Genomic DNA, 24,407 nt, shown 5'->3' with positions numbered 1-24,407 from the left:
TCTTCTGCATAATGAGAGCTTACTGGAATTGGGATCATAATGTTCAATACAATTTTGCTTTCAAAATGATATGCTGGCAGTTATCAAGTTGGAGAGATAACATGGAAATGGTTTGGATAGAAGCGTCATTTCTGCCTTGGCATGCTAAAAGATTAGACAATTCTTAACACATAGACAGTATACTGTCAATGTCTGGTCCTTGGCTAATGCTCAACAGAGTGGTTGAACTATTTACATAAAGCACATGTCAGAGAAAATCCATTTACACAGTAGAATACAGACAACTGCAACTGGCTTACATTGTTTTTTGTATACATTATTTGCCCTTTTACTGACTTTCATATTACTTGTCTTTGTTTATTGCATTATATAGTTTGGTTTATTGTTTAAAAGGTTCATTCTGTAATTCTGCCGTTATGTTACCTAAGTTAGTGACTCTTTGGAACAACTAAAATCCCAATTGTTGGTTCGAACATGAATTGGGTCGTGCACTATGAGTCGGCTCAGGTCGTGAGCGAAAGGAATGCTGAAACCGTGGCAGAGATTTGGGGAGCTTAGTTGGCTTAGGGAGTTCAACGCCGGCGTGAAACAAAAAAACGCAGGGCAGGACAAAACATATGGCAGCAGAGCGCGACCCAGCAAAAACGCCATCCAGACCAGCTTACTGAGCTGCCGGGCTACACCACAGAACAGGATGGGGATGAAGGCTGAACAAAGAGGCTGCTGGTGCGATGTGAAGCGGGCGCCGGACTAACTGCCAACACCACACTGTCTAAGTCCGAATAAAAAAATCCAGTGTGGTTCTTCAAAAGTTCCTTTAATACTGCTGATTTGGAGCATTTCATTGATTCTTAAATTGTTCTTTACAGCACTATAAAGGTAAAGTCTGTGTAGAACAATTTCCCGGTGCTATACAGCAGTGGTTCTCAACCTTTTTCATATCAAGGACCCCTAATGTAGTCCACATTAGGGCCACGGACCCCCATTTGATGAGATTTTGTCTCTCTGACCCAAATCTGAGAATATTTTAATTGTTCGACATGATTTTGTCCAGAACTCCATGACTATCTTTATTGTAGGTAGACATAACAGTGAAACTATGATCAAAATAGTAATTCTTCTACATTCTATTATTGATGTAAATGAAATAATGAAGTTTAACGATTCGTCAATTTGCTGGGGACCCCCTGGGATGCCCTCAAGGACCCCTGGTGGTCCCCGGACCCCACGTTGAGAACCACTGCTATATAGAACCCTTTTCATTAGGAGTGTATGCATCCCTAAATGAGACCATATTTCTGGTCAGAAAAGGGGACGAATAAGTTCAAGTTAATTTCTTACTCATTAGGTACAGGGTTTTTGCAGGGTTTTCCCTACATTAGAAAGGAATTAAAGTTTGGTAGTAAAGTAGTAACATTTTAGGAATGAATTTGATGTTTAATTTCTTTCTTTAGATGGTCAGAAAAAAAAAGTAGGAGGGCCACCTAAGAGTGTTAAAAGGTAGTTAAAGCCCTGCAATGGGTGCAGTGGCTTAGCTAAAACAGCCTTTGAAATCGTTAACTATGTGTGTGGGGTGAACAGGAGTAGTAGTGTAGCTATTTGGGAAGAAAAGCTCATCTAATATGGCTTTGGAATTGGAACAACAAGAGAATTCAATATTACTTTTGGAAAGCCTGCGTTCTGAAGTTATGTTTATATGCAAATATTCTGTACATGGCAGATTTGTAATGGAAAAAACGCTCAGTTTTTGTCTATAAAATTTCCATTAGTATATCTTTGTTCAATTGTTTACATGGTGGTTTGAAAAATGTAAGCTTGTCTTAATAGCTAAACCTAATGAAACTGCAGCATATGTTTTTCAAGTATGGCATTGCCTTTTCTGTTTTGTTTTTTCAGATGGCAGAAGCGTGAGAAAACAACAAATGGCTTCCACAGGGAGTGGCCTCCGTAAGTCTCTTATTGTCTCCTGCAATGGGATTGTGGTTTACATTGATCAAACAAATGATCAGACCGAGGACAGTGTACATTAGGCTGATATTGGCCTTTTATTAAAAATCAGATCTGGTCCAGTCAGTGTGGTCCACCTCTGATATGATGGAGGTTCCTCCCTGACCACAGCAAGTGAATATGTTTTTATTGTTGTTATTTTTATATCAGATGTCTGATTTTACTCAACAGTCTGTAAAACCTGCAATGAAACCTGCTTCACCCTACCTTAAGGATCTGATAATACACCTAAACAAATTTCATGGCTTTCAGTGGAGAGTTTTAGTGTTGCATGATGGTCTAAATGCTGTTTCAGAGGCTTTTCCACCCTCACAAGAATAATGTTCTGGGGGAAACATTGAATATTTGTTTGTTGGTTTTCTGGGCATAGAAAAATATGCCTTCAAATACATATTTCTATCTATCATGCGTCTCTCTCTCTCTCCAGGCATCCAGGGGGATGACAACCTTCAATCTATGCTGGTGGGGACGGTGATGAGGAAAATCAAGTCTCGCACCTGGAAGAAGCAGCGCTACTTCAAGCTGCAGGATGACTGCATGACCATCTGGTACAAGTCCAAGAAGGCCGGCAACACCCACTCCACATGTAAATAGCAAGTGATTGACTGATGTGTAACTGATTGGCTCGACTCCAGACAGCTATACTACCTGTATGTGTATCCATAAAGACAGGGGCGGACTTAGTGATTTGGGGGCCCTGGGCAAAGGCAAACATGGGGCCCCCTGAATCCCAACATTCACCCTTTTTTTAATAATTTATTCTCTCCTCTTATACACTTTACAGTATTATCTCTTTAATCGTTTTTTAATTTATCTTATCCTGTATTTCTTATCTAATGTCTTATATACCTTCTATTTTCCACCACTTGCTAAGTTCTTTGCATCTCGCAGAAAATGGTGCAGTGGCAAAGCAAAATAAGGTTAAAGTCAAGAGGCAATATTGCGCTAGAAGTTAAGTGGAATAGCCCATTACCACTATAACCTGACATAAGATTAAAACATTTTTATTGTAACAAAAAGAGGGGTTCTTTTTAGTGTGTCTGTTTCTTTTAAACTGATGAGAAATATGTTTATTTAAGTTGTATTCTAGTATATTGTGGGGCCCTCTGGCTGCTGAAGCCTAAGGTAGTTGCCTACCTTTGCCTAATGGTAATACCGCCCCTGCATAAAGACAAACATTGCAACCTGAAATTCATGGTCTTTGTGCCCAGTTTCTGTGAGTGATGTGGAGGCAGTCCGAGAGGGTCACCAGTCCGAGGTGCTGCTCAGCATCGCTGACGAGTTCCCGGCCGACCGGTGCTTCACGCTGGTCTTCCGCGGTCGCAGGGGCAACCTGGACCTGGTAGCCGAGTCGTCCGAGGAAGCTCAGTCCTGGATCCGAGGCATGAGGAAACTGATTGAGAACCTGGAGAACATGGGCGAGAGGGAGAAGCTTGACCAGTATCCTTCACACAATAGTCTTAGGGCAGTGGTCTTCAACCATGTACCATCAATGCCCAAGAGTCCAACCAAACACTACACCAGCCAATTTCACTAATTTGTTCCCTCCTCCCTGGTTGAAGTTGTGCTAATCAATGAAATTAGCTGGTGCAGTGATTGGTTGGAGTGAAAAGTTGCAGACTCTTGGGTTACAATGGCACATGGTTGAAGACCCATGTCTTAGGGTGGAATCATACTGTTGAGGAAGAGCTTATCTGCAACAGGGGTTTCAGCAACACTCATGGCTCAATTGGCTTCCCAGCCATTTGGCTTAGACACACAATTGAGTGTTTCATTCTCACTGAATGTGACGCTCTCCTTAAGTGGCATACCCAGATGGATTGGTGACTGGTTCAAGAAGGCGGACAAGAACAATGATGGCAGGATGAACTTCAAGGAAGTGCGAGACCTGCTGAAGATGATGAACGTGGACATGAACGAGCACCACGCTCACCGTCTCTTCACGGTGAGAGCCTTCGAACCACAGGTTTTTGGAGCGCAAGTTAGCTAACTGGTAAACTTGAAAGGCAAAGAAGGAACGCTTACATCTTGTCTTTTTCACTGGGCTTCTGTCTAACGTTACTTAGCCAGAAAAACTGTGGTTCTTTAGCTCCGCCCATGGAGGTTTAACTCAAGCAATGAGATTATTTCTGCCTCCAGACCTCTGAGTTTTGATACATCTGTCCATAGACTCATGTTCTTGTCTCTGTTCTCAGATGGCTGATAAGTCTCAGTCGGGTACACTCGAGGACGACGAGTTTGTGCTGTTCTACAAGATGTTGACCCAGCGGGAGGATGTATTGAGGGTTTTCCAGGACTACTCTGGCGACGGCCAGAAGCTATCCCAGACAGACCTGGAAGACTTTGTGAGAGAGGAGCAGCTAGAGGGGGACGACATCCAACAGTTTGCCAAGCAGCTCATCGAGCGCTACGAGCCCTCCGACACAGGTACATAGGCTAGGTTTAGAGCAATATGATTGGGGTGAGTGAACTATATTGACTTCCACCTGTTGACACCAAAGAGCTGTAGTGGCACAGTGTTTTTGTAGCTAAGAGTATCGCTGCTACTTCCTGGTATGTGGATGTACAGCGCACCAGCCTACAATTGGTTGATGCTCTTTTGACTTCTACCTGGTGTACAAGCGCACACTGTATTTCGCTTAATGTAGGGCTCTTGGGACTCTGCACTGCCTAAACAGTGCATAACCTAATTCCCCTAAACATGGCAAAAGCATTACACACAACAAATGCATGCACACACAGAGCTCGACTCTTATAGGCACGCTCCTCCTGAGCACCTAATAATCAGATCTGCTCCAGTCAGTGTCATCCACCTCTGATATCATGGATATGATGTTTGTTTACATACATAATTGGTCATAGTACTACACTGGTTGTACTGATGGGAAGCCTGAACTGATTCTATTGCAACATTTTGATCAGTCAGCACAAGTATCCAATTTTGTGGAATTTTCTTTGCATGAAAATTGTCAAATTGAAAGATATAGAATATTGCCACAAAATATCAGTATCGGCCTTCAAAAACCCAAACTTAACCCATACCCAAATCCTAGCATATCATAGGTTATCATTGAAAATATTTTGATACTGATAAAATATTCAATTTGTTTGTTTTTGGGTGCTTAGTCAAATGATAACTACAATGGAGCTGTTGTGCTCCATGGAAACACTAGATTTTGCTTTATGCTGTTTTACAAAATGTTTGCTCAACAAATCAATACACCGTTGAACACCTTGTGAAATTGGATGTAAGGATTGAATGAATTGTGCCATACAGCTGATATGAAGCGCTTCTTATAGTTTTATGAATGTGTTATAAACCAGAGGTCATATGATATATTACTGATACTGATACTGGTTTGATGCCTTTCTTTGAATGAAACCACATTATTATTCACTAAATGATTATTTCCTAATGTTCACACATATCATTTGCTTACTCCTCCCCGAGAATGAACTGTGAACCCTTAGGAAACTTACTGTAAGATTTCATTGTAAGATTACACCATTTTGAGGTTGTTTGATCGCTATTGATGCCAAAAATTGGCATAGGACCAATGTTTTTTGTTTTTTGATACACAGCCTTGCAGGTGCAGCTAACTCTAACTGATTACAATTCAATTAATCTGTATTGAATTGAGCTTTAAAGCTCTTAACTTTACCAACATTGTATTTTATGTATCACTCACTGTCCATTATCCCTCACTATTGAGACAGATCATTGTGAGTCCTATCGTACTGTCCCATGGTACAGATCAGTGTACTATTGCATGTTGGTATAAGATGATGCATTGCAAAGATCTTGTTCAGCCAGGCATTTTTAAGACATGATATGTAAAAACTGCCAATGGAAGAGTAGGTTCTGACGTTACCCTGATGGTTTTTCAGCCAAGCTGCTGAACGCCATGACATTTGACGGCTTCTTGATGTACCTGGGCTCGGCCGAGGGCTCCATCTTCAACCCACGGCGGCGGGGCATCTTCCACGACATGAGCCAGCCGCTGTGCCATTACTTCATCTCCTCCTCCCACAACACCTACCTGATGGAGGACCAGCTCCGAGGACACAGCAGTGTGGAGGGTTACATCAGGTAGCAGGAAGCTGGCTTATTATCGGTCAATGCTGGATTAACTTTCCAACCTCAGGTTTGATCGTCTAGCTCTGGTGGATTGTTCTTACCCAGCGTGTTAGAAATCGATGGTGTCGCTATCAAAAATGGAATAACAAAAAAGTAGCTCTGCATCTTAAAACACATCTGTCCCATCCAACTACAGAGTTCATAAAATGATACTGTAAGCCATTTAGTAGATGCTTTTATCTAAATCAAATTCCAATACCATTTTATAGATTTCAGGGTTCCCTCAGCGGAAATCAAACATCCAAAGCCATCCACTTCTGCCTAATGCTTGTGCTACCATGCTCCATTGAGCATCTGAGGAGTAATAGAAAGAGATTTATTGATGTTACCTTGTTTTACTCTTCCATCATCCATCATTATACAGCATTTATTGATCAAATGGAGGCAACACAAGTTAATTAAATGAGTGCCCTGACCTTGTGCTATTTTGAACTGATTAATTCTGTTACATAAATTTTATTAATCTTGAATACAATCTAATAAACAGTTGCATTAGGACTGATGGCATTAACAAATGAAATTAACTTGTAGCCTGGGATAGACTCCAGCCCCTGTGACCCTGGATTAGAATAAGCGGGCAAATAAAAACAATGAATGAATTAATCCATGAATGAGTGAATGAATGAATGAATGATTTAACTTGTGGTTGCTGTTCAGGGCTCTGAATCGTGGCTGCCGATGCGTGGAGGTAGACTGCTGGGATGGTGCCAATGGAGAGCCCATCGTCTACCACGGACACACTTTCACCTCCAAGATACTCTTCAAGGATGTGGTCAACGCACTGGGCAACTACGCTTTTAAGGTAGCATCACCCATGTTGTAAAAGCATGGGAGGTTTCACTTTGGGAATTACTGCCATTCTGGAGCCAAATGCAAACCTGAGGTTGGGCTGGGCAATATATCGATATTATATCGATATTGTGATATGAGACTAGATATCGTCTTAGATTTTGGATATCGTAATATCGTGATATGGCATAAGTGTTGTCTTTTCCTGGTTTTAAAGGCTGCATTACAGTAAAGTGATGTAATTTTCTGAACTTACCAGACTGTTCTAGCTGTTCTGTTATTTGCCTTTACCTACTTAGTAATTATATCCACATTACTGATGATTATTTATCAAATCTCATTGTGTAAATCTTTTGTGAAAGCACCAACAGTCATCCCTACAATATTGTCACAATATCGATATCGAAGTATTTGGTCAAAAATATCGTGATATTTGATTTTGTCCATATAGCCCAGCCCTACCTGAAGGGTTTGGTTAAAAAAATGAGACCTTTGGCAAATAACATCCCCTCTTACAAAAAATACTGATATTTTTTTCAAAAATAGATATACAGTTTTGGAACAGAGCTCTTCAAATATTTTTAGGCTGCACAGTTTACACAGTCCCAACCCTCCTGGAAAGATGATCATGTTGGTCTCAATGTAGCGTTTCAAACAGATAGATCAAATGAGTGGAAGACAAAGTTTAATCCCCTCATGCTGGCATTGCAATTGTTTTTGCTTTCATTGTTGCCCTGTAATGCTGTATCAACAAACCGCTCAGCACCTCATTGTATATTTATACGTGGGAGTACAACCGTGCGATGATATCCAAGACATATCTGAAAGGCCTATAAAGCGAACCAGCCAGGCATCTGCCACGGAGCGCCAGCCTCGTGCCAACGCAAACAGCTGCCAGGTTCACGTGCATGTCAGGGCTCGGCGTGTATGAGCATCTCTCCGCAACTGAATATTGTGGCCTCATGACCCCTTGTCCATCCATCTGTCGGCCTGTCAGCCTGTCGGTCCAGCTAAGCAGAACCCGCAGGTGTATGGCAGCAGGCGTATTAGCTTTCCCCTATGATAATGCTCTTCAGTGTTAAATTACGGCCTCTCTAACTCCCTCCGCCCCTCCGCCTCCTCCTCTCTCCCCTCCAGGTATCGGAGTACCCGGTCATCCTGTCCATCGAGAACCACTGCAGCGTTGAGCAACAGAGAGTCATGGCCCGACACCTCAACCACATCCTCGGTGACAAGCTGCTAAAAAGCACATTGGATGGCAAGGCCCCCATCGGGCTACCGTCTCCTGAGGTGAGGCATACAGTCCATAGTCCTGACTCTACCTCATAGTATGTTGCGGCTAGAGAGCTGGCTTTACAGTTTTGAAAAAGTTTTGTCAGCCTCCAGTTAAACAGTTTTTATTTAACTAAATAACTACATAAAGGCCTGTATATGTAGGGCTTTCACCCTCTGGCAGCCATATTGGTGGTCTTCAGCTCTCGGGCAATAGTCAGTGGCTATGAACAATTGATCGCATGACTTGGCCCTCTCAATAGAATTCAAAAGACGTTTAATTTCTGCGCTGTTTTTGGCTGGTAACTGATCATTTTGCCACTCATAAATCTGATCGATTTTGTGTTTAGATCATGTCAACTTGTTAGGTAAATAACCATAGTGTCTGGTCGGCTAACCATCACTCTTGTCTTGTTGTAAATACATCTGATTAGCAAACTAGCTAACCTATCTAGTAGAAACTATCGTTAGTAGTGGTTAGTAGTTGCACATTAACATTAATATCAGTGTCTTTGCTAAATTAGCCTGCTGACTAGTTAGCTAGCTAACAGTTTGTTCAGGTTAACTGAGCTGACTCTTCTCAAGCTACAACAAAGAAACTAGAGCTAAAGACAAGACAGTTTACTGTGTCATAGTAACCTGCATTTGGAGACAAATCTACCATATCATTAACTTTTACTTATAACGTAACTGACTAAATCTACAGCAACACCATGACTATCTTTTTCAGGTATCTCTCTTTTTCTTGCCTGGTTGTTATAGATTTAGACATACTTGCACACAACCAATTCGCCAATGGACCTCGATGACGGTTCCAGCTGCGGCTGACAGGAAAGTTGTGATGGAACTTCAAAGCAGAGTTTGTTTGCCAACTCTATAGCTATGTAATCATACTGCATCAAAATCATCAGAGGTGGATGACACTGACTGGACCATATCCCATTTTTAATCAAAGGGCGATATCGGCACGATACATTGGTCTAAAGGCTCATTTATGCTCCCTTTACGTACGAAAATAAATACATCCGTTTCAAACGATGTAGCGGTCACTGCCCACATACTTCCATGCGTCCTTTACATTGGCATGGATGTTAAGCAATACATCCACTAGAGGGCAGTAGAGAGTCAAAAGTTTCTGTCCACCGTCGCCATGTTTGTTGTGAACAACAACAACGTGAACAACAACATGTTTGTTGTGAACAACAAACAACATGTCTTCATCGTGTCTCGCTGGTCTCGCTTGAACTATTGGCTACACTGCCCCCACGATTTCCGCTGGTACTGCGGTGGTACTGCTCAGTTTCGTCCGTATCCGTAAGCTTTCAGAAAACGTGCACAAATACGGACGAAATGAATGCAGAGTACGGACAGAAGGCTCCGTCCATATCCGTATACGTATTTAACGTTGAGCATAATTGAGTCTTAACCCTAACCAATAGGTCAAACATGAGTAGCCTATCATTTTGTTGTCACGGTCATTTGTGTCAAACTGACAGTGAATTGACCCGAGCTTGGCTCTCACCACTATATATGGTGGTGTTAATCGAGGCTATCTTCTGCTTGGCTAGGCAGCCTGATCCCTTAGGGCCTGAAGAGCACAGCGACCCAGAGGGCACCTTCACTTTCTCCCCAAAGCCTGTCAGAGCCTCCTGCGCCATATGATCTGTGTCTACATGCAACGCTGGCACCCTGAATTATTAAAAGCCACAATATTGTTCCCCTCCTGCAGTGCTGGAGAATATGACAGACCTCTTTTCAGGGTGCATTTTCTCTGAGTCTAATACCCTATTTGTATCACTTTTTTAGGAAATATAATAACTTCTGCAACTAAAAAAAACACAAAAAAAACAGTATTACCTTGTGTCCTTCAGTTTAATCAAGTTTTCTTTAATATCAATGCAATGCACTTGGATTTCTCATTACAATATTGAACAGATTTACCAATGCATGTTTCTCACTGATGGTAGGATGCTGGACCCACAATGACTCTTTACTAAAATCATACAGCAAGATAGGAATACTCTGTTTACCCCTATTTCTAGTGTCCTTCACTGTTTACTTTAATCGAGTTCAGTTATTCCCGGTTTCTTTGAAGAACACAAATTCACTGAGGATGAAACTGTACATCAAGTGTGACGCTGGGATTGTCTTTGACCTCTCTGTCAGGATCTTAAGGGGAAGATTCTGCTGAAGGCCAAGAAGATCGGTGGTCTGGAGGAGAGTTTCAACGGGATGGTGGAGGACTCTCTCACCGGCGAGGTCAGCGACGAAGACGAGGCGGCCGAAATCGACGAGGACAACCTCCATCGCGACAGCCTCCGCCGCAAGCCCAAGGTGGGTCGGTTCGCTAACCTGTACACCGGCGCAACCCTTGGGTCTCAGACCCAGACACCTCATTACGCACAGTCTGGTGAGCCAGACTGACACTGGAACATGGTCCGCGGTCGAGTTCAGTCACTTCTACGCTCATGATACATCCGTCAACATCGAGTCAATTCAGGAAGTGGATTTGAATTTGTGGTTGGAACACTTCTCAGATTAAGCTGACTGGCCCATAATTAAAAATGAAGGCACTCCGTTTGATTAAATACACCTTGTTTATGAGTTAATTTACTGAATTACAGTTTGCAGTTACATTAGAATCCCCATTTGCTGTCCGGTCCACGTGATTTGTGTGAACACTGTACTGTTACAGCTGAGGGGCAGACCGGAAGGTTGCCAGTTCAAATCCCTGGACCACCTGAGAACACCTGGGTAGGGCAAGTGAATTAGTAACGATCTCCCTTCCCTCAACAACTGCCATTGAGGTGCCCTTGAGCAAGGCACTGAACCCCCCCTACTGCTCCAGGAGCTGTTCAGTGGCCGCCAGTGGAAGACTGTGGTTGTACTGGGCAGCTCCCAGTGTGAATGTGTGATCATTCAACATCATAGATACTGTATACCAAGAGGATTTACAGGTATAATACCAGTACAAAACACAGTGAGAACAGTCCTCCAGACTCCTCATGTCAATATCACCAGGTCTATCTTTCTCCAAGTTATAGACATTAGCCTTGAAGCAGAAACTACTCTATTTGCAGGCAACAATCATTGCCTTTTTCAGTCACACCTTACCTTAAGTGCATTGTGACACATTACAAGCAGATTATAAGACCATTAGAAGCATAGATACACTTTTCTTACAATCATCAAGCATCAGAAAATGTCATGAAGTCATGAAGTATACAGCTGTCCCATAAGGTAATCACCCCCCCTACATTTTTTGCACATTGTGTTTATTATGTCATGCTCTGACTATAATAAATTATGCACTCACAATATTCTTATAATGCCCTATAATGAGCATCACCTCAAGTAAAGTGTTAGCCCTGTTTCTATTCCTTCCCGATCAGTATATCTGCCCTTCATTTCACAACATATTTCTTTAATACTGCATATGGAACATTGATTAAGCTTGATCTTGGGCTTTTTTAGTTTAGGAACCAATGAACTAGCTAACAAACTAGGCTTTATCCAAGTCAATGAAGCCATGGCCTCTGGGCTATCATAGCCTATGTTGTTGAGTCCCGTGCCTATTTCGTGTGGTTCAGGTTTCCAGGTTTCTCTGGATGTTGCCAGCTCTTATCTCTCTCTCATATAATGCCTAAGTCAGTCGCTCTCTACCCTGCCGCCCATCAAGCTTTCCATAGAAAACGCCACTACAGCCGAGTCTTTATATCTTAATCTGCTGCTGTTATTTAACTGCACAAATAGACACAACCCTGTGGCATTTGTTTTTACCTTTATTTTAACATAATGCACTTTAAGAGAATGTTAAATACTAAGTGAAAATTTTTAACAGTGCTTGAAGTTTTAAACATGGTACAAAAAACACAAATCCATCTAGTTTGCCTGTTTTTTCACACGGCATTCTTGCCTTATAATGCTTCTCCTTAGTACCAAATGCAGTATTAAAGCCAAAGCCAAAACCAAAGAACCCCAATATATGTTTCCCAAGTGTGTCGAGTTTGATTCAGTCAGAGTTTGGCTGCCTGTTTGTATTAAGCCGCCTGCATAAGTGACTGGAAATCTGGTCACCTTTTTATCCAGCGGAAAAGGATTGCATAAACCTCTGTCATCCCTCATGAAAGATACATGGGATTGAAGGCCAGGGAGCAGACACTGGGTGTTAGATAAGGTGATCTGCTTACACACTGTGATAGGGGAGAGAAAGACAGAGGCAGACAGGGAGAGAGAGGAAGAGAAAGAAAGAGAAAGAAAGAGTATTAGACAGACTATTATTAGCTGCTCGGGAGGAGTGCTTCTACAAGAGCAGTGTTAAAAGGTGGAGTTTTTAAACTCTATGTAGTCACTCCAATCATGCATGATTACTAGAATAGCTGAATTGAATTGTTGCTGAATATTTATTTATTATATTACTGCTGATAACGCTGATATTATTATTATTTTTTTCAATTACTACCAGTCGACTAGTCTTTAATTACTACTAGTCATCTATGAAAGGACTCCGGCTTTTTGGGAGTTTGGCCCATTGGGTTACTTACCCAATATGTGACGAGAGGATTGGCACCAAAATCATCTCTGTGTCTCTGGTAGTTCTGTCTGTTGCGCATGCTAACGCTTTAGCATACAATATGTTACGTAAAACTAGCATTATCTTAAAAGTGAGAAAAGGAGAACTTGGAGCAGCTCTAAGGTTGGATGGTTAGTTAATTTTAATGAGCGTCTAAACCTGCCAGGCTTGCTTAGAGGATTGGTCAAATAGACATAAAATTCAACAAAAAGAATGTTAAATGAAGTTAAGTTAGAAGAAAATCAGAAGTTATGAATCTACAGGCCATAAAATAAAAACCAATACCAATTTTGGATTACTTAAAGGATTATCTTCATACTTTGGATAATGCTAGTCAATTACTTAACATACTGTATGCTAACAGTTAGCATGCGCACCAGACAGAACTACCTACCAGGGACACAGAGATGATTTTGGTGCTAATTCTCTCATCACGTATTGGGTAAGGTGACCAATGGGCCAAACTCCCAACAAGTCAGTGTAGTTCTTTAATGTCTATAATATTACCTCTTTTAAGGTAACTGCTTTGGCAACACAGGTTTCTGTCCTGTCATGCTAGTAACGGAATTGTATCCAATTCCGGACACTGTATCCAATTCCGGCCACTCACGTAATTTCCGGTGTTTACCGGCATTTTTATATGGAGTTCCCAACCGAAAGCTAAGTGACGTAAATTCATACACATTTCAGACGCTAAGTATCAAATTTCATAAATATCTATACACATTTAAGCATATAAAACACTAAGTTACGAACTTAGTCACGAACAAGAAGCGGGAAGCCTTAAATTCCACTTTGGGCAACGGTTACTTCATGTAGAGAATCGGTATTGGCTGATAAATGGAAAAATAAGAGCTTTGAGTGCATAGCCTGCACTTCTCACAAGTATCTGTAACATTGTGAAGGTATAGGAAGGGTTATTAAAGGGTTAATATTGAGTATATGAATACACCGACACGGACGAAAGTAAGTGTCCAGAATTGGATACAAAGTTTGAATCTCAGAAATAGGTGCGCTATCATCCATTTGCAGGGACTGGAAGAAAATCAATTACAAGTTAAGGTAAAAGCGATAAACTTTAAAAAAGACAGATGGAGGATTGTTAATTTATGAGAAACTTCAGCAAAAACAGTACAGGATGAAATATATTGGTATATGATTGTGATTTTTTGGTCATATGCTGTCCGGAATTGGATGCCCTGATGTTAAACCATTTTTGAATTGAACTGAATTGGATTGAACTGAACTGAATTGAACTGAACTGACAGACAAAGAGATGAATGGAAAAAGAGGCAAGACGACAGCAATGCATTTCGAATCTACATCTAGACAAGAGGGGAGAAACAGAATAAGATAGACAGAGAGAGAAAGAGAGGACAGTAGTATCTCATGGTCACCATCCTGACATTCTACCATGTGAGAGGCCAAACTTAAGCCAGGCCGGGCCAGGCTGAGCTATGTAAGGTGAAGGTTGTAGGCACAGTGTCCTCTAAAATGGGACACTTGATCCGCTGAACGCTACTAATTGCAGTCACGAATCACCTCAGTTGCTAAACACTGTAGCACCTCTGACTGTCGTCGTCCTTCCAGTCGCGGTTATGTTTCTCTGGATATGAGCTAGACTCTATGGGTTAATATCAAGGGTGAAAGTCATGAGCTGCAGTTACTCTTGTTATTGTAATTCAGTGGCTTTTTTTATGGACTTTGAGTATTTTAAGTGAGTAGTTTTACTGGTAACACTTTACTTGTAGTGCATTGTGAAGCATTACAAGCAGATTAAGAGCATTAGAAAGAGATAAACCTTTCTTACAACACAATCATCAGACAAACATCAGAAAATTACATCCAGTTTAATATCATTTCATTAACTGTACAGATGTTCCTTAAAGTATTCACCTCCCTAATTCTTTCCAAATTGTGTTTTTCATATAATTTTCTGATTCTAATAACTGTCAAGCACTCACCATGTGCTTATAATGCGCTTACGTTGCCTTACAATGCCTTATGAGCACCGCTTGAACACGCCACTATGTCCAGTACAGCAAACTAAGTGTGTAAACGAAGCAGTCAGCAGTTAGAGCCATGTTTATTGATAAGCATCTGAGAAGCATGAAATGCCACACTGGGACTCCTGTCAACACGGTCATCGGAGGTGAGGCCAGCGTCGGGTTTGGCAGTGATGTGAGCTCGGCGGTGCCCTTGCCGATGGTTTAAGTGACTTCAGAGATGGCTGTCTTGTCCTCTTGTAGACCGATGGGGAGGAGGGAGGGGGGTGGGGGTGGGGGGTGTAGTCTCTGAAGCTTGGGTGGACCAGCCGGATCGGCTTTCACGAGGAAGCAGGCAGGCGTGTGGCGGAGGAGCCCCAGAGGTTTCGCTATCATTCTGGTGTTTTGGGCCCCCCCGCACACCTCCTGAACTTTACAGTCATGGAAGCCGCCCTGGCAACAGACCTGCTTTTGGTTGGCATGGCGGTCGAGTATCGCTTACACCATCCAAGGGAGGGGGGGGGGGGGTTTGTCTCGGGGTTGTCTCGGGGTTTCGCTGCGCTCGGGGTGCTTCCACCCATGGCAGGATTCCTTCGCATCAGAAGGGTTTGCCCTGCCACGTGTCAGTGATTAAAGTAGCGATCCGCAACGTTTTCATATAGCTAAATGTCTATTTTGCGACTGATAGAACACAATAGTGATTCAACCTATACCCAGTTCATGAAAGCTTTAACATTTGCTGTTCTGAACCCCCCGTGTCTGGGGGGACCGCCCATTGTTCCGACAGTCCATTATTCCGAAACCCCAATAGTCCGAAAAATGTCCACCCACTGGACCGAAAGCCCATTTGTCCGACAGCCCGTTATTCCGGAGGTGGTTGGGTTGAGGCATGGGGTCACTGAGGTTAGGGTTAGAGCAAGCTTACGGTCAAGGCTGTCAGAAGCCACGGTTGTGGATGGAACCAGGCATGGACTTTTCTAACTATTGGGGTTTCGGAACAATGGCATGACACCGTGTCTGGTAGGTCTTTCCCGGAAAAAAGCTCCAGTGCACAGGAAGTGATGCGTCTTATGTTTCCAGAAAAATAGCCAAGAACTGGGTAGTTAGCATGAGATAGCCTCCATGGCTGAACAGGATGGTTCATGAACTGGCTTTAGGTTGAATTACTATTGTATGGTTTTTATTTAATGGACATTTATTTGCATTAAGGACGGCATGGTGGATCAGTGGTTAGCACTGTTGCCTCACAGCAAGAAGGCCTGGGTTCGAACCCCGGTCTGTCCCAGGTCCTTTCTGTTTGGAGTTTGTATGTTCTCCCCGTGTTTGTGTGGGTTTCCGCCGGATGCTCCGGTTTCCTCCCACCATCAAAGATGATGTTGGCAGGAAACCGGTGATCATGTATGTTAGGGTTAATACTCCTGTCAGTGGCACTGGCAAAAGAACTGGAGTTGGTCCCCGGGCGCTGTACTGTACTGTACTGCTCCTAGTGTGTGTATAGGATGGGTCAAATGCAGAGGACAAATTTCCCCACGGGGATAATAAAGTATACAAATGAAAAAGTTGCAGATTATTACTTTAAAAAACACCCATGTGTATTGGCTTCTGCCTTCATCGGAGCCTTAACTTCATTATCCTTTGTCTTCTTCTTCTAGAAGTCGAAGCAACGTCTGTCCAAGGAGCTGTCAGACTGCGTCGTTTACTGCAAGAGTGTCCACTTCAGTAGCTTCAAACACTCCCGCATCCACTCCAAGTTCTATGAGGTTTCCTCTTTCACTGAGTCCAAAGCCCGCAAACACCTGAGAGAGGCCGGTGAGTCCAGTCATCCTTCAGCCATCTTTTCTTCATTAGTCCTCAAAATATTTGTGGTTGATGTGAATAGTAGGATTAGACCAATATAAGTTTGTGATTGCCATTATTGATAATTTTGGATTTTGTGCCAATACTCAATATCTTTAAATTTGACCATTTTCATGCAAAAAAAAATCTAAATTGTATTCTTGTCAGGGTGGAAAAATGTCTGAAACATTTACACCATCCTGGGTTTCAAAGGAGTTTTAATGTCTTATGGTCTAAATAGAATTCTGAGGGAAACACTGAATACTTGCGATTTTGGAGAATCGTTTGGCATGAACATGATCAGATTTAAAGACATTGATGATCAGCACACACTATCATCAATTGGGGTTCTCATTCCATGGGATTGGTGTCAGCCTTAAAACTCACAACAGTCGAACCCTACTTGTAAAGTTTGACTGTATCTCTGATGTGGTATCTCTATTTCAGGGGCAGAGTTTGTGCATCACAATTCGCGGCAGCTAACCAGGGTTTATCCCAGTGGCTTCCGAACCGACTCCTCCAATTTCAGTCCTCAGGAAATGTGGAATGCTGGGTGCCAAATCGGTGAGTGCGATTCAAAGTTGTTCAAAGAGAACTTTTGCTGTATCTCAAGCAGGCGTTTGGACCTCCTTTTTCAAATCAATTGCATTTTTGCAACCTTTTTTTCTACTATTAAAGCTGCACTAGGCTAGATTTTTATGTAAAAATATCTTCTTCTCTCTGTGATGGACTGCCGACCTGTTCAGGGTGTTTCCCTGCCTTCGCCTCAATGCATGCTGGGGTAGGCTCCAGCACCTTGTGACCCTGAATACAAATGAACGGGTATGGAAAATGAATGAATGAATCTTCTTGTCTTATCAGCCTACTTATCAGCGACCAACGTGCAAACTTGCCCAGTGCAGCTTTAATAATCATATTCCCATTCTCTCAAAGTGCCTAAAGACAGTGTGTTCTCAATATAAAGTTCATGCCAAGAATAGGCTGAAATGAATCATTGTGGTAAGGGAGTAAAAAAAGAAACCTTCTTTCTTTTCCTTTCCACTCAGTTGCATTGAATTTCCAGACTGCTGGGGAAGGGATGGATCTGAATGATGGACTGTTTAGTCAGAATGGATGCTGCGGCTACGTCCTGAAGCCTGCCTTCATGAGACAAGTCGAGAAAAGATTTGACCCAGAGATGCCCAGACACCGAGACGGCTACCAATCCCTGATTCTCACCATACAGGTAAAAAAGGACAGGAAAGCTAAGGAAGGAAGCAAGGAAAGGAAGCTATCTAAGAAATACTCAATCCATGCAGTCATTTATTCATCCATGAAGCTGCCACTGATAACCAAGTCCGAATTTGTGTGTTTATGTGTTTTGAAGGTGATCAGTGGCCAGCAGCTGCCCAAAGTGAACATCAAAGAGGGATCCATAGTGGATCCGCTGGTCAGAGTGGAGATCCATGGAGTTCCCCTGGACCAAGCCAAGCAGGAGACCAGATACATTGAGAACAACGGTACAGTAAAGGCCAGGCCACTGCTCTTACAGCCAAAGAAATGAAAGAATGAATGAACCCTCTGCAGTTTTAGGTTGATTAGCCATTGAAAACACGCCTACAGGGTTCATAGACATCTAGGCTACATTTTGGTTACATGGGGTTGAAAAGTGAAAGTTTAGTAGATGTCTATGACCTAGACCTAGACCTTATTACCATGTAATTTCAACGACTATATGTTTAAATGACGTTCAGTCGACAGCTAAGATATTATGTAGACTACTAAACTTTCTTTTTTCAACCCTAACCAGGTTTTAGCCTAGACATTTAACCAATGTATTTCCAACGCTTAAGTTTAAATGTGTAAACATGGAATAACGGTGAAGTTTGCACACAGTGTTAGCTTCAGTTCTTTTATTTTTTACTTAGAACGTGAAACAATATAGGACATAGGGTTCATATTCTAACAAAATAACTGAAGGGAAAATTATGAAAATTAATAAGTAAAAATACTAGTAGAACATAAAAACATCCTAGGAAAAACACTTATTTTTTTACTTAGAACATGAGAAAATAGTGAGGACATATCTGACATTGAGGGTTCAGAGTTTATGATACTGAGTTTAAAAAAAAAGAATCAAGCATTTGCAAGCAAAAATCAAACACCTTAACCCTAGCAGAGAATGCTTGCTAGCTAGCTAGAGAGCATTCATATTGTGTCACGCAACTTGCTAAAAGTCAATGAAGCTAAACAACTTATGGATAAAAAGAAGAATACGAAAAGTGCAGATTTTCTCTCTTCCTATTTTCTATTTTCTTCGAAATCCGTTGATGCTGGTGCATGGAAAACAACACCGCACAACAACAACTGACGGTACTTCAGCCTACAAAAGAGCTGAACGTTTTGCATATGCACAATGTGCTTCCTCAAACTTCATTCTTCTTTTTTAGCATTTTATGGCAGTTGGCTCCTCAAACTTCAGTTTAAGCAATATCAATTTAAACTATTTTAGCACAGTATCCTACTTCGGGTGTGCATGTTTCTAAATTTAAAGTCATTTATGCTATGTTTAAGCATTTTTAGATATAAGGGGATCCATAGGGATTTTGGGGTAGAATGACAAAAATAAAGCATTATCTTGTACGGACTTCTCTGGTGCATATTTATGATGTTATGCATTGTTTAAATATGTAATAATGTATTTACTCCTTGGTCTAAAACAGTACCTATACATAGCCAAAAAGATCCGGGGCTGTACGAGAGCTAAAGCAGAGACACAATGTTGAAATCATGTCTAGCGCTCAGTGGGAATGAACGGATGAATGAACGAATGATGGATGAGTTTCGATATGTCAGATCTGTGTGTAGTTTCACAGTGAATTGTGACTTGTCACTTTGCAAGAATGCATTTTCACTTGTCGCACAATTTATAAAAATTGTGCAACATTTCACTGCTTAAGAGCCATGTGAGTGCTGACACTGAACAAGACACGCTTATTTGTCATATTTACAGGGTTCAACCCCGTGTGGTACGACACCCTGCGCTTCACCATCCACGCTGCTGAACTGGCCCTGGTGCGCTTCGTGGTGGAAGACTATGACAAGACATCCAAAAATGACTTTATCGGGCAGTATACACTGCCTCTCAGCTGCATTCAGCAAGGTAAGGTTTATAAAGCGGAGCTGACTTTGAAGTGTTACAGCATCTTATAGCACACTTTGACTGTATAGTGCCTGTGCTGTCAGAAAAATGGCCTCTTTTGGGAAATAAAGATAGTTGAAGTGTTAGTCTGTGGTAACTATTTTTGTTATAAGAACTAGGGCTGAACAGGAGGAGCAGGAGGCGCAATATTTGTTAAAGGCGAAATGTGTGTCAAAATACCATTTTAAATGAAATATTGTGGTGCTGCAGAGATGTCCTGGCCTACACATCATATTCTACAGACTTAAGAAAACATCTTTGTTTGGTACAGATCCCCGCAAAAATCACACCATCAATGAAAATGAGAATAATGATGTAAAAATGATCATTCCCTCTAATATCGCAAATCATATCGCAATTGCAATATCAGTCAAAATAATCGCAATTAGATATTTTTTCAAAATCATTCAGCCCTAATACGAACATCAATAACAAACTGGGCTAGATTTCTCCAAATCGTCTCAGCACAGAGGCAATAATTTTTCCATTGCAGTGTCTTGCTTTTGAGAAACCGAAGCCTCAACATTAAACCTGCAATAAGCGATTTCAGACCCTATAACCAATCCTGAAACTACCGTGTACTATGTGGAGATTTCATTGAGACATAATGATATAAACCAATAGCCTATCCACACTTGCTGGCTAGCTGTGTTGCTGTTTTCACCTCTTTTCTAAAGCTTGTTGTCAAAATCCAGACTGACTTGTAGCTCCTCCTGACCCATTCAGTAGCTTTTCATTTTTTAAAACTAGCTTGTCTCCTCCCTCACTGTTTAAAAGTGGCGAAAAAATTCTTGTAATGGCAGAATCGATGAAGTGAGTGACTAGTAAACTCGCTACCTACCTCTTCACTTGTCATTGTGGGACATGTAACAGTGGGAGAAAAATATAGCAAAGTGAGACTGGTAACTGGTGACACTTCTCCATAGGTACGTTTAGCTTAGCTATTAGCCTTTCTGCACAGTTTGTCCTTAGTGGCCTCCGTAGTCCAGTAGTTTTGCTGTGCTTTATTTACAAATGTGTTGTGGTTTCTGTCACCCTCTAGTGGTTGGAAAATCGCTCATTGCAGCTTTAAAGAAAAATTCACCCTAAAACACTTTAACACCGTTAAAAAAAACAGCTATTGGTGATGTACCTTGCATTTCTGGGTCCATTTTGCCGTTTGGTGCATTTTTCTTATTCCCATGGGTAACTAGCCAAACTTGGACAATGTGACGTCATGTGAAATATTTCCATCGCAGCTGCGATGCTGTTTGATGGCAGCAAATGTTTCAGCAATCTAAAACATTAATGGTAAACGTCAGGTTTTGGTGTCAGTCCCTTAGAATTGGGGGCTGAAAGGGGCGTCTTTCTAGAGCCGCCATTTTGCACCGATGTTCAAATTTCATAGTTACAAGAGGCAGAGATACCAATTTCTCCACAGACAGTAGCACTAAATTGACCAGAACTTATGCAGCCACATGATATGCGGTGTTTTGAATAAGGGGTGTAACTCTCACTTTTTCTAAACTGGAAAAACTCTTGCTCCCGAATCGCTATCATTCTCTCCACCCACACGTAAAACCCAAAGCTGAGATGCTTAGGCATGTTCAGGCATGTTCTTTGGGGGTTTGTCGAAAGGCATTCTGGGAAACGTAGGAAATAACAAACTGAAGTAGAAGCAGAGACGGTTTAGAAACGAGACGGCGCAACTGCGAGTCATTTCCTGTATCTGTGTCACGTGGGTTTGGCCACTACCCCGCCCCTTTAGGAGACTAGCGGCAGGTCCTGAGTCTATTCACTCCAATGGGAGAAGTGAACGTGAGCACAGATTATGACCGATTCTTTCGCCCCATAGTCACCGAAGTAAATATTGGATCCATTTTTCACAAGCCACATATCTTCCGAACATTCTGACACTAAAATTGCATTTTTCAGACAGACAAATCAGGAGAAAATTAACTTTGTTCGAGACCTGTGTCTGTCTCAGCAACACACTCTTGCGAGATCTGGGATCTGAGATCTGGTTATCTCACGAGATAAACTGTGTTAAAATTTTAAGCTAACGTCAACTAACGTTCGCGAACGCCCTAGCTAACTAATTTTCTTAGTGGTGGAATATAACTAAGTAGGCTACATTTACTCAAGTACTGTACTTAAGTACAATTTAGAGGTACTTGTACTTGAGTATTTCCATTTCATGCTACTTTATATTTCTACTCCACTACATTTCAGAGGGAAATATTGTACTTTCTACTCCACTACATTTATTTGACAGCTTTAGTTACTAGTTACTTTGCAGATTTAGATTATTAATACAAATTATAAATCAACTAATAAATTATGATATATTTTTTTATAGTTTAAGCTACCCAGCAGTATATAAAGTAATTAAAATTAGCTCCACCTTTACCAGCTGCAACATTAAAGTGATGAACACATTAATGCATCAATAATTATAGTCCAATAACATATGATTCTGAAATGGGCCATTCTGCATAATGACTACTTTTACTTTTGCTACTTTAAGTATATCTTGATGCTAATACTTTTGTACTTTGACTTAAGTAAGATTTTGAATGCAGGACTTTTACTTGTAACAAAGTATTTTTACACTGTGGTATTGCTACTTTTACTTAAGTCAAAGATCTTAATACTTCTTCCACCACTAAATTTTCGTAATGCTAAATATGGCTGTTAGCTGTGTAAATATCTAATATTAGCAAAAGAAAATATAAATACATAGGGGGGGATTGGGGGGAGAGGCGACCATGCCCACTTAGGAGACAGGAAGTGTATACCATTTCATACCATTGGCGCAGCTTGTAATGCGTCATCTTGTGTGTATAGAGCATCTTTGGTAGAAGTCGGTGAGGCAGGTTGAGGGAAAGTGGATACAACTAATCATTCTTGTTTTGTTTCCTGTCCCCAGGGTATCGTCACATTCACCTTTTGTCCAAAGATGGAACCAGTATTCCTCCATCCTCCTTATTTGTGCACATCAGGATCACAGAGCTGGAATGAACCGAGCTTCACCTCTGTACGTTTCTGAATAAAAACGGCTGTGCCGGTCTGAAGTCAGTTCATATGGTGACATCAGTCGAGAGTAGAGTCATTCCGAACGATAGAAAATACTCGCAGTTCCTCAACATAGTATTCAATATTGTTTTATTTGATGTGAAGAAAATACTACGCCAAATGTTTTTGTAGTTCTTAGGCAGTAGACGTATATTAGACAGTGAGTGGTTTTCGTTCTGTTCACTATAGTGTGTGTGCAACCTGTTCCTGTGCTGATGCATTACTGATGAACCTGTGTGATTGGCATTACTTGAACTCTGCTGCTCATGTTTGGTGTACTATAAGTATGTAGGACAAATATTTGATGCTGTTCGTCATACAATTGTGTTGTGTTTGAGAGAAGAATGTGCCACCGACATATGTAGATCAGGCTATATGTATTCTGTCAGTATTTTCCATAAACAAAGCATAGCACTTCATGGACGGTGTTCGAGGACATTGTCTGGCCACTTGCAATCCTTGGCTTTCACCTTGGTCAAGATGGAAAGCTTGAAATGCATTTCTATACACAGATGCACAATATCATTGCTAGTTGTCAACTCGTAGAATTGGCCTGTAATCCCAAAGTGTCTCTGAAACAGGATACAGATACGGAATCATGGATTCTTTTTTTTTTAACCTTTATTTATCCAGGGAAGGTTTACTGAGCTTCTGTGCTCTTTTCCAGCAACACCCTGCCTCACATTCATACAGTTACACACATTCACACTGGGACTTGCCCACATGTGAATTCACAGCTTTTTGGACACAGGTTGATTTTCATACGTGAACATGTGAAATTTCCCATTGATATTTTCACTCTGTGAATTGTCTCTTTGCATTTGAAATGAAGTTTTCACATGTGAAACAAATATTGACGTATCTATCAGTAGAAAACATGAAAAAAAAATCATGTGGAAAAAAACCCCATTTCATCTAGAAATTAAAATTTTCTACATCTGAAGTAAAAACTGTCACATGACATCAGAATAGGCCTACAACATGAGAAAAATTGTTCACATGTGCAAACCAACATGTGTCCAGAAAGAACATGTGCTTTGAATTCACATGTGGGTTTTCACATGTGACAGTATTGTGAGTGTGGTGGCCACTGTGCAGCTTCACTGGAACAGCCCACTCTTCTACCTTTTACATCACCACCAGATTCTTGTGCATATGATTATTGTAATTCTAGCAAAGCACTCTTAATTTGCACGAATAACATGGTTTCTTTATGAATAAGGTAAAGAGCAACTGAAATCAGAATTAGTACTTACAGGTAGTCTTGTGTCATCTGATGTTGTTTTTGTTGTATGTAAATATTCCCCACTTGTGTATATGTTGTGTTTTGATATTTGTCTATTTTTGTATACACTGTTACAGATTCATATTATGTATAGCTCATGGTAGTATTATAATATCTATTTTGCTTGTTTTATATTGATGTAGAAGACCACAGCTATCTGCAAATAAATATGATTTTCATTTAACACTTTGGCTATTTTATTTACCATTTTGTTGGTGAGCGTAAATAACAATAACAACAATATTAATATCGGCGAGGGCTAACCCAAGATATTTTGTAATTAGTCT

General features: G+C 41.2%; 1 protein-coding gene across 1 annotated transcript; it reads left to right on the top strand.

The window, feature by feature from the left end:
* The first annotated feature begins 1,922 nt into the window (after positions 1-1,922).
* Positions 1,923-22,781, top strand: plcd4a (phospholipase C, delta 4a). Its single transcript, XM_071528289.1, has 15 exons — positions 1,923-1,947; positions 2,435-2,593; positions 3,219-3,447; positions 3,823-3,952; positions 4,203-4,434; positions 5,896-6,097; positions 6,803-6,947; positions 8,072-8,224; positions 10,373-10,540; positions 16,417-16,573; positions 17,048-17,164; positions 17,647-17,825; positions 17,967-18,099; positions 19,593-19,742; positions 22,690-22,781. The coding sequence occupies exons 1-15, from the start codon at positions 1,923-1,925 to the stop codon at positions 22,779-22,781; spliced, it is 2,271 nt and encodes a 756-aa protein (XP_071384390.1).
* The last annotated feature ends 1,626 nt before the right edge of the window (positions 22,782-24,407 follow it).

This window comes from Centroberyx affinis, unplaced genomic scaffold (genome assembly GCF_046629955.1).
Source record: "Centroberyx affinis isolate AG114_WGS23_722 - 3 ecotype Tasmania unplaced genomic scaffold, CSIRO-AGI_Caff_v1 ptg001654l_1, whole genome shotgun sequence".
NCBI lineage: Eukaryota > Metazoa > Chordata > Actinopteri > Beryciformes > Berycidae > Centroberyx > Centroberyx affinis.
This window is presented reverse-complemented; position numbering and strand designations above follow the sequence as displayed.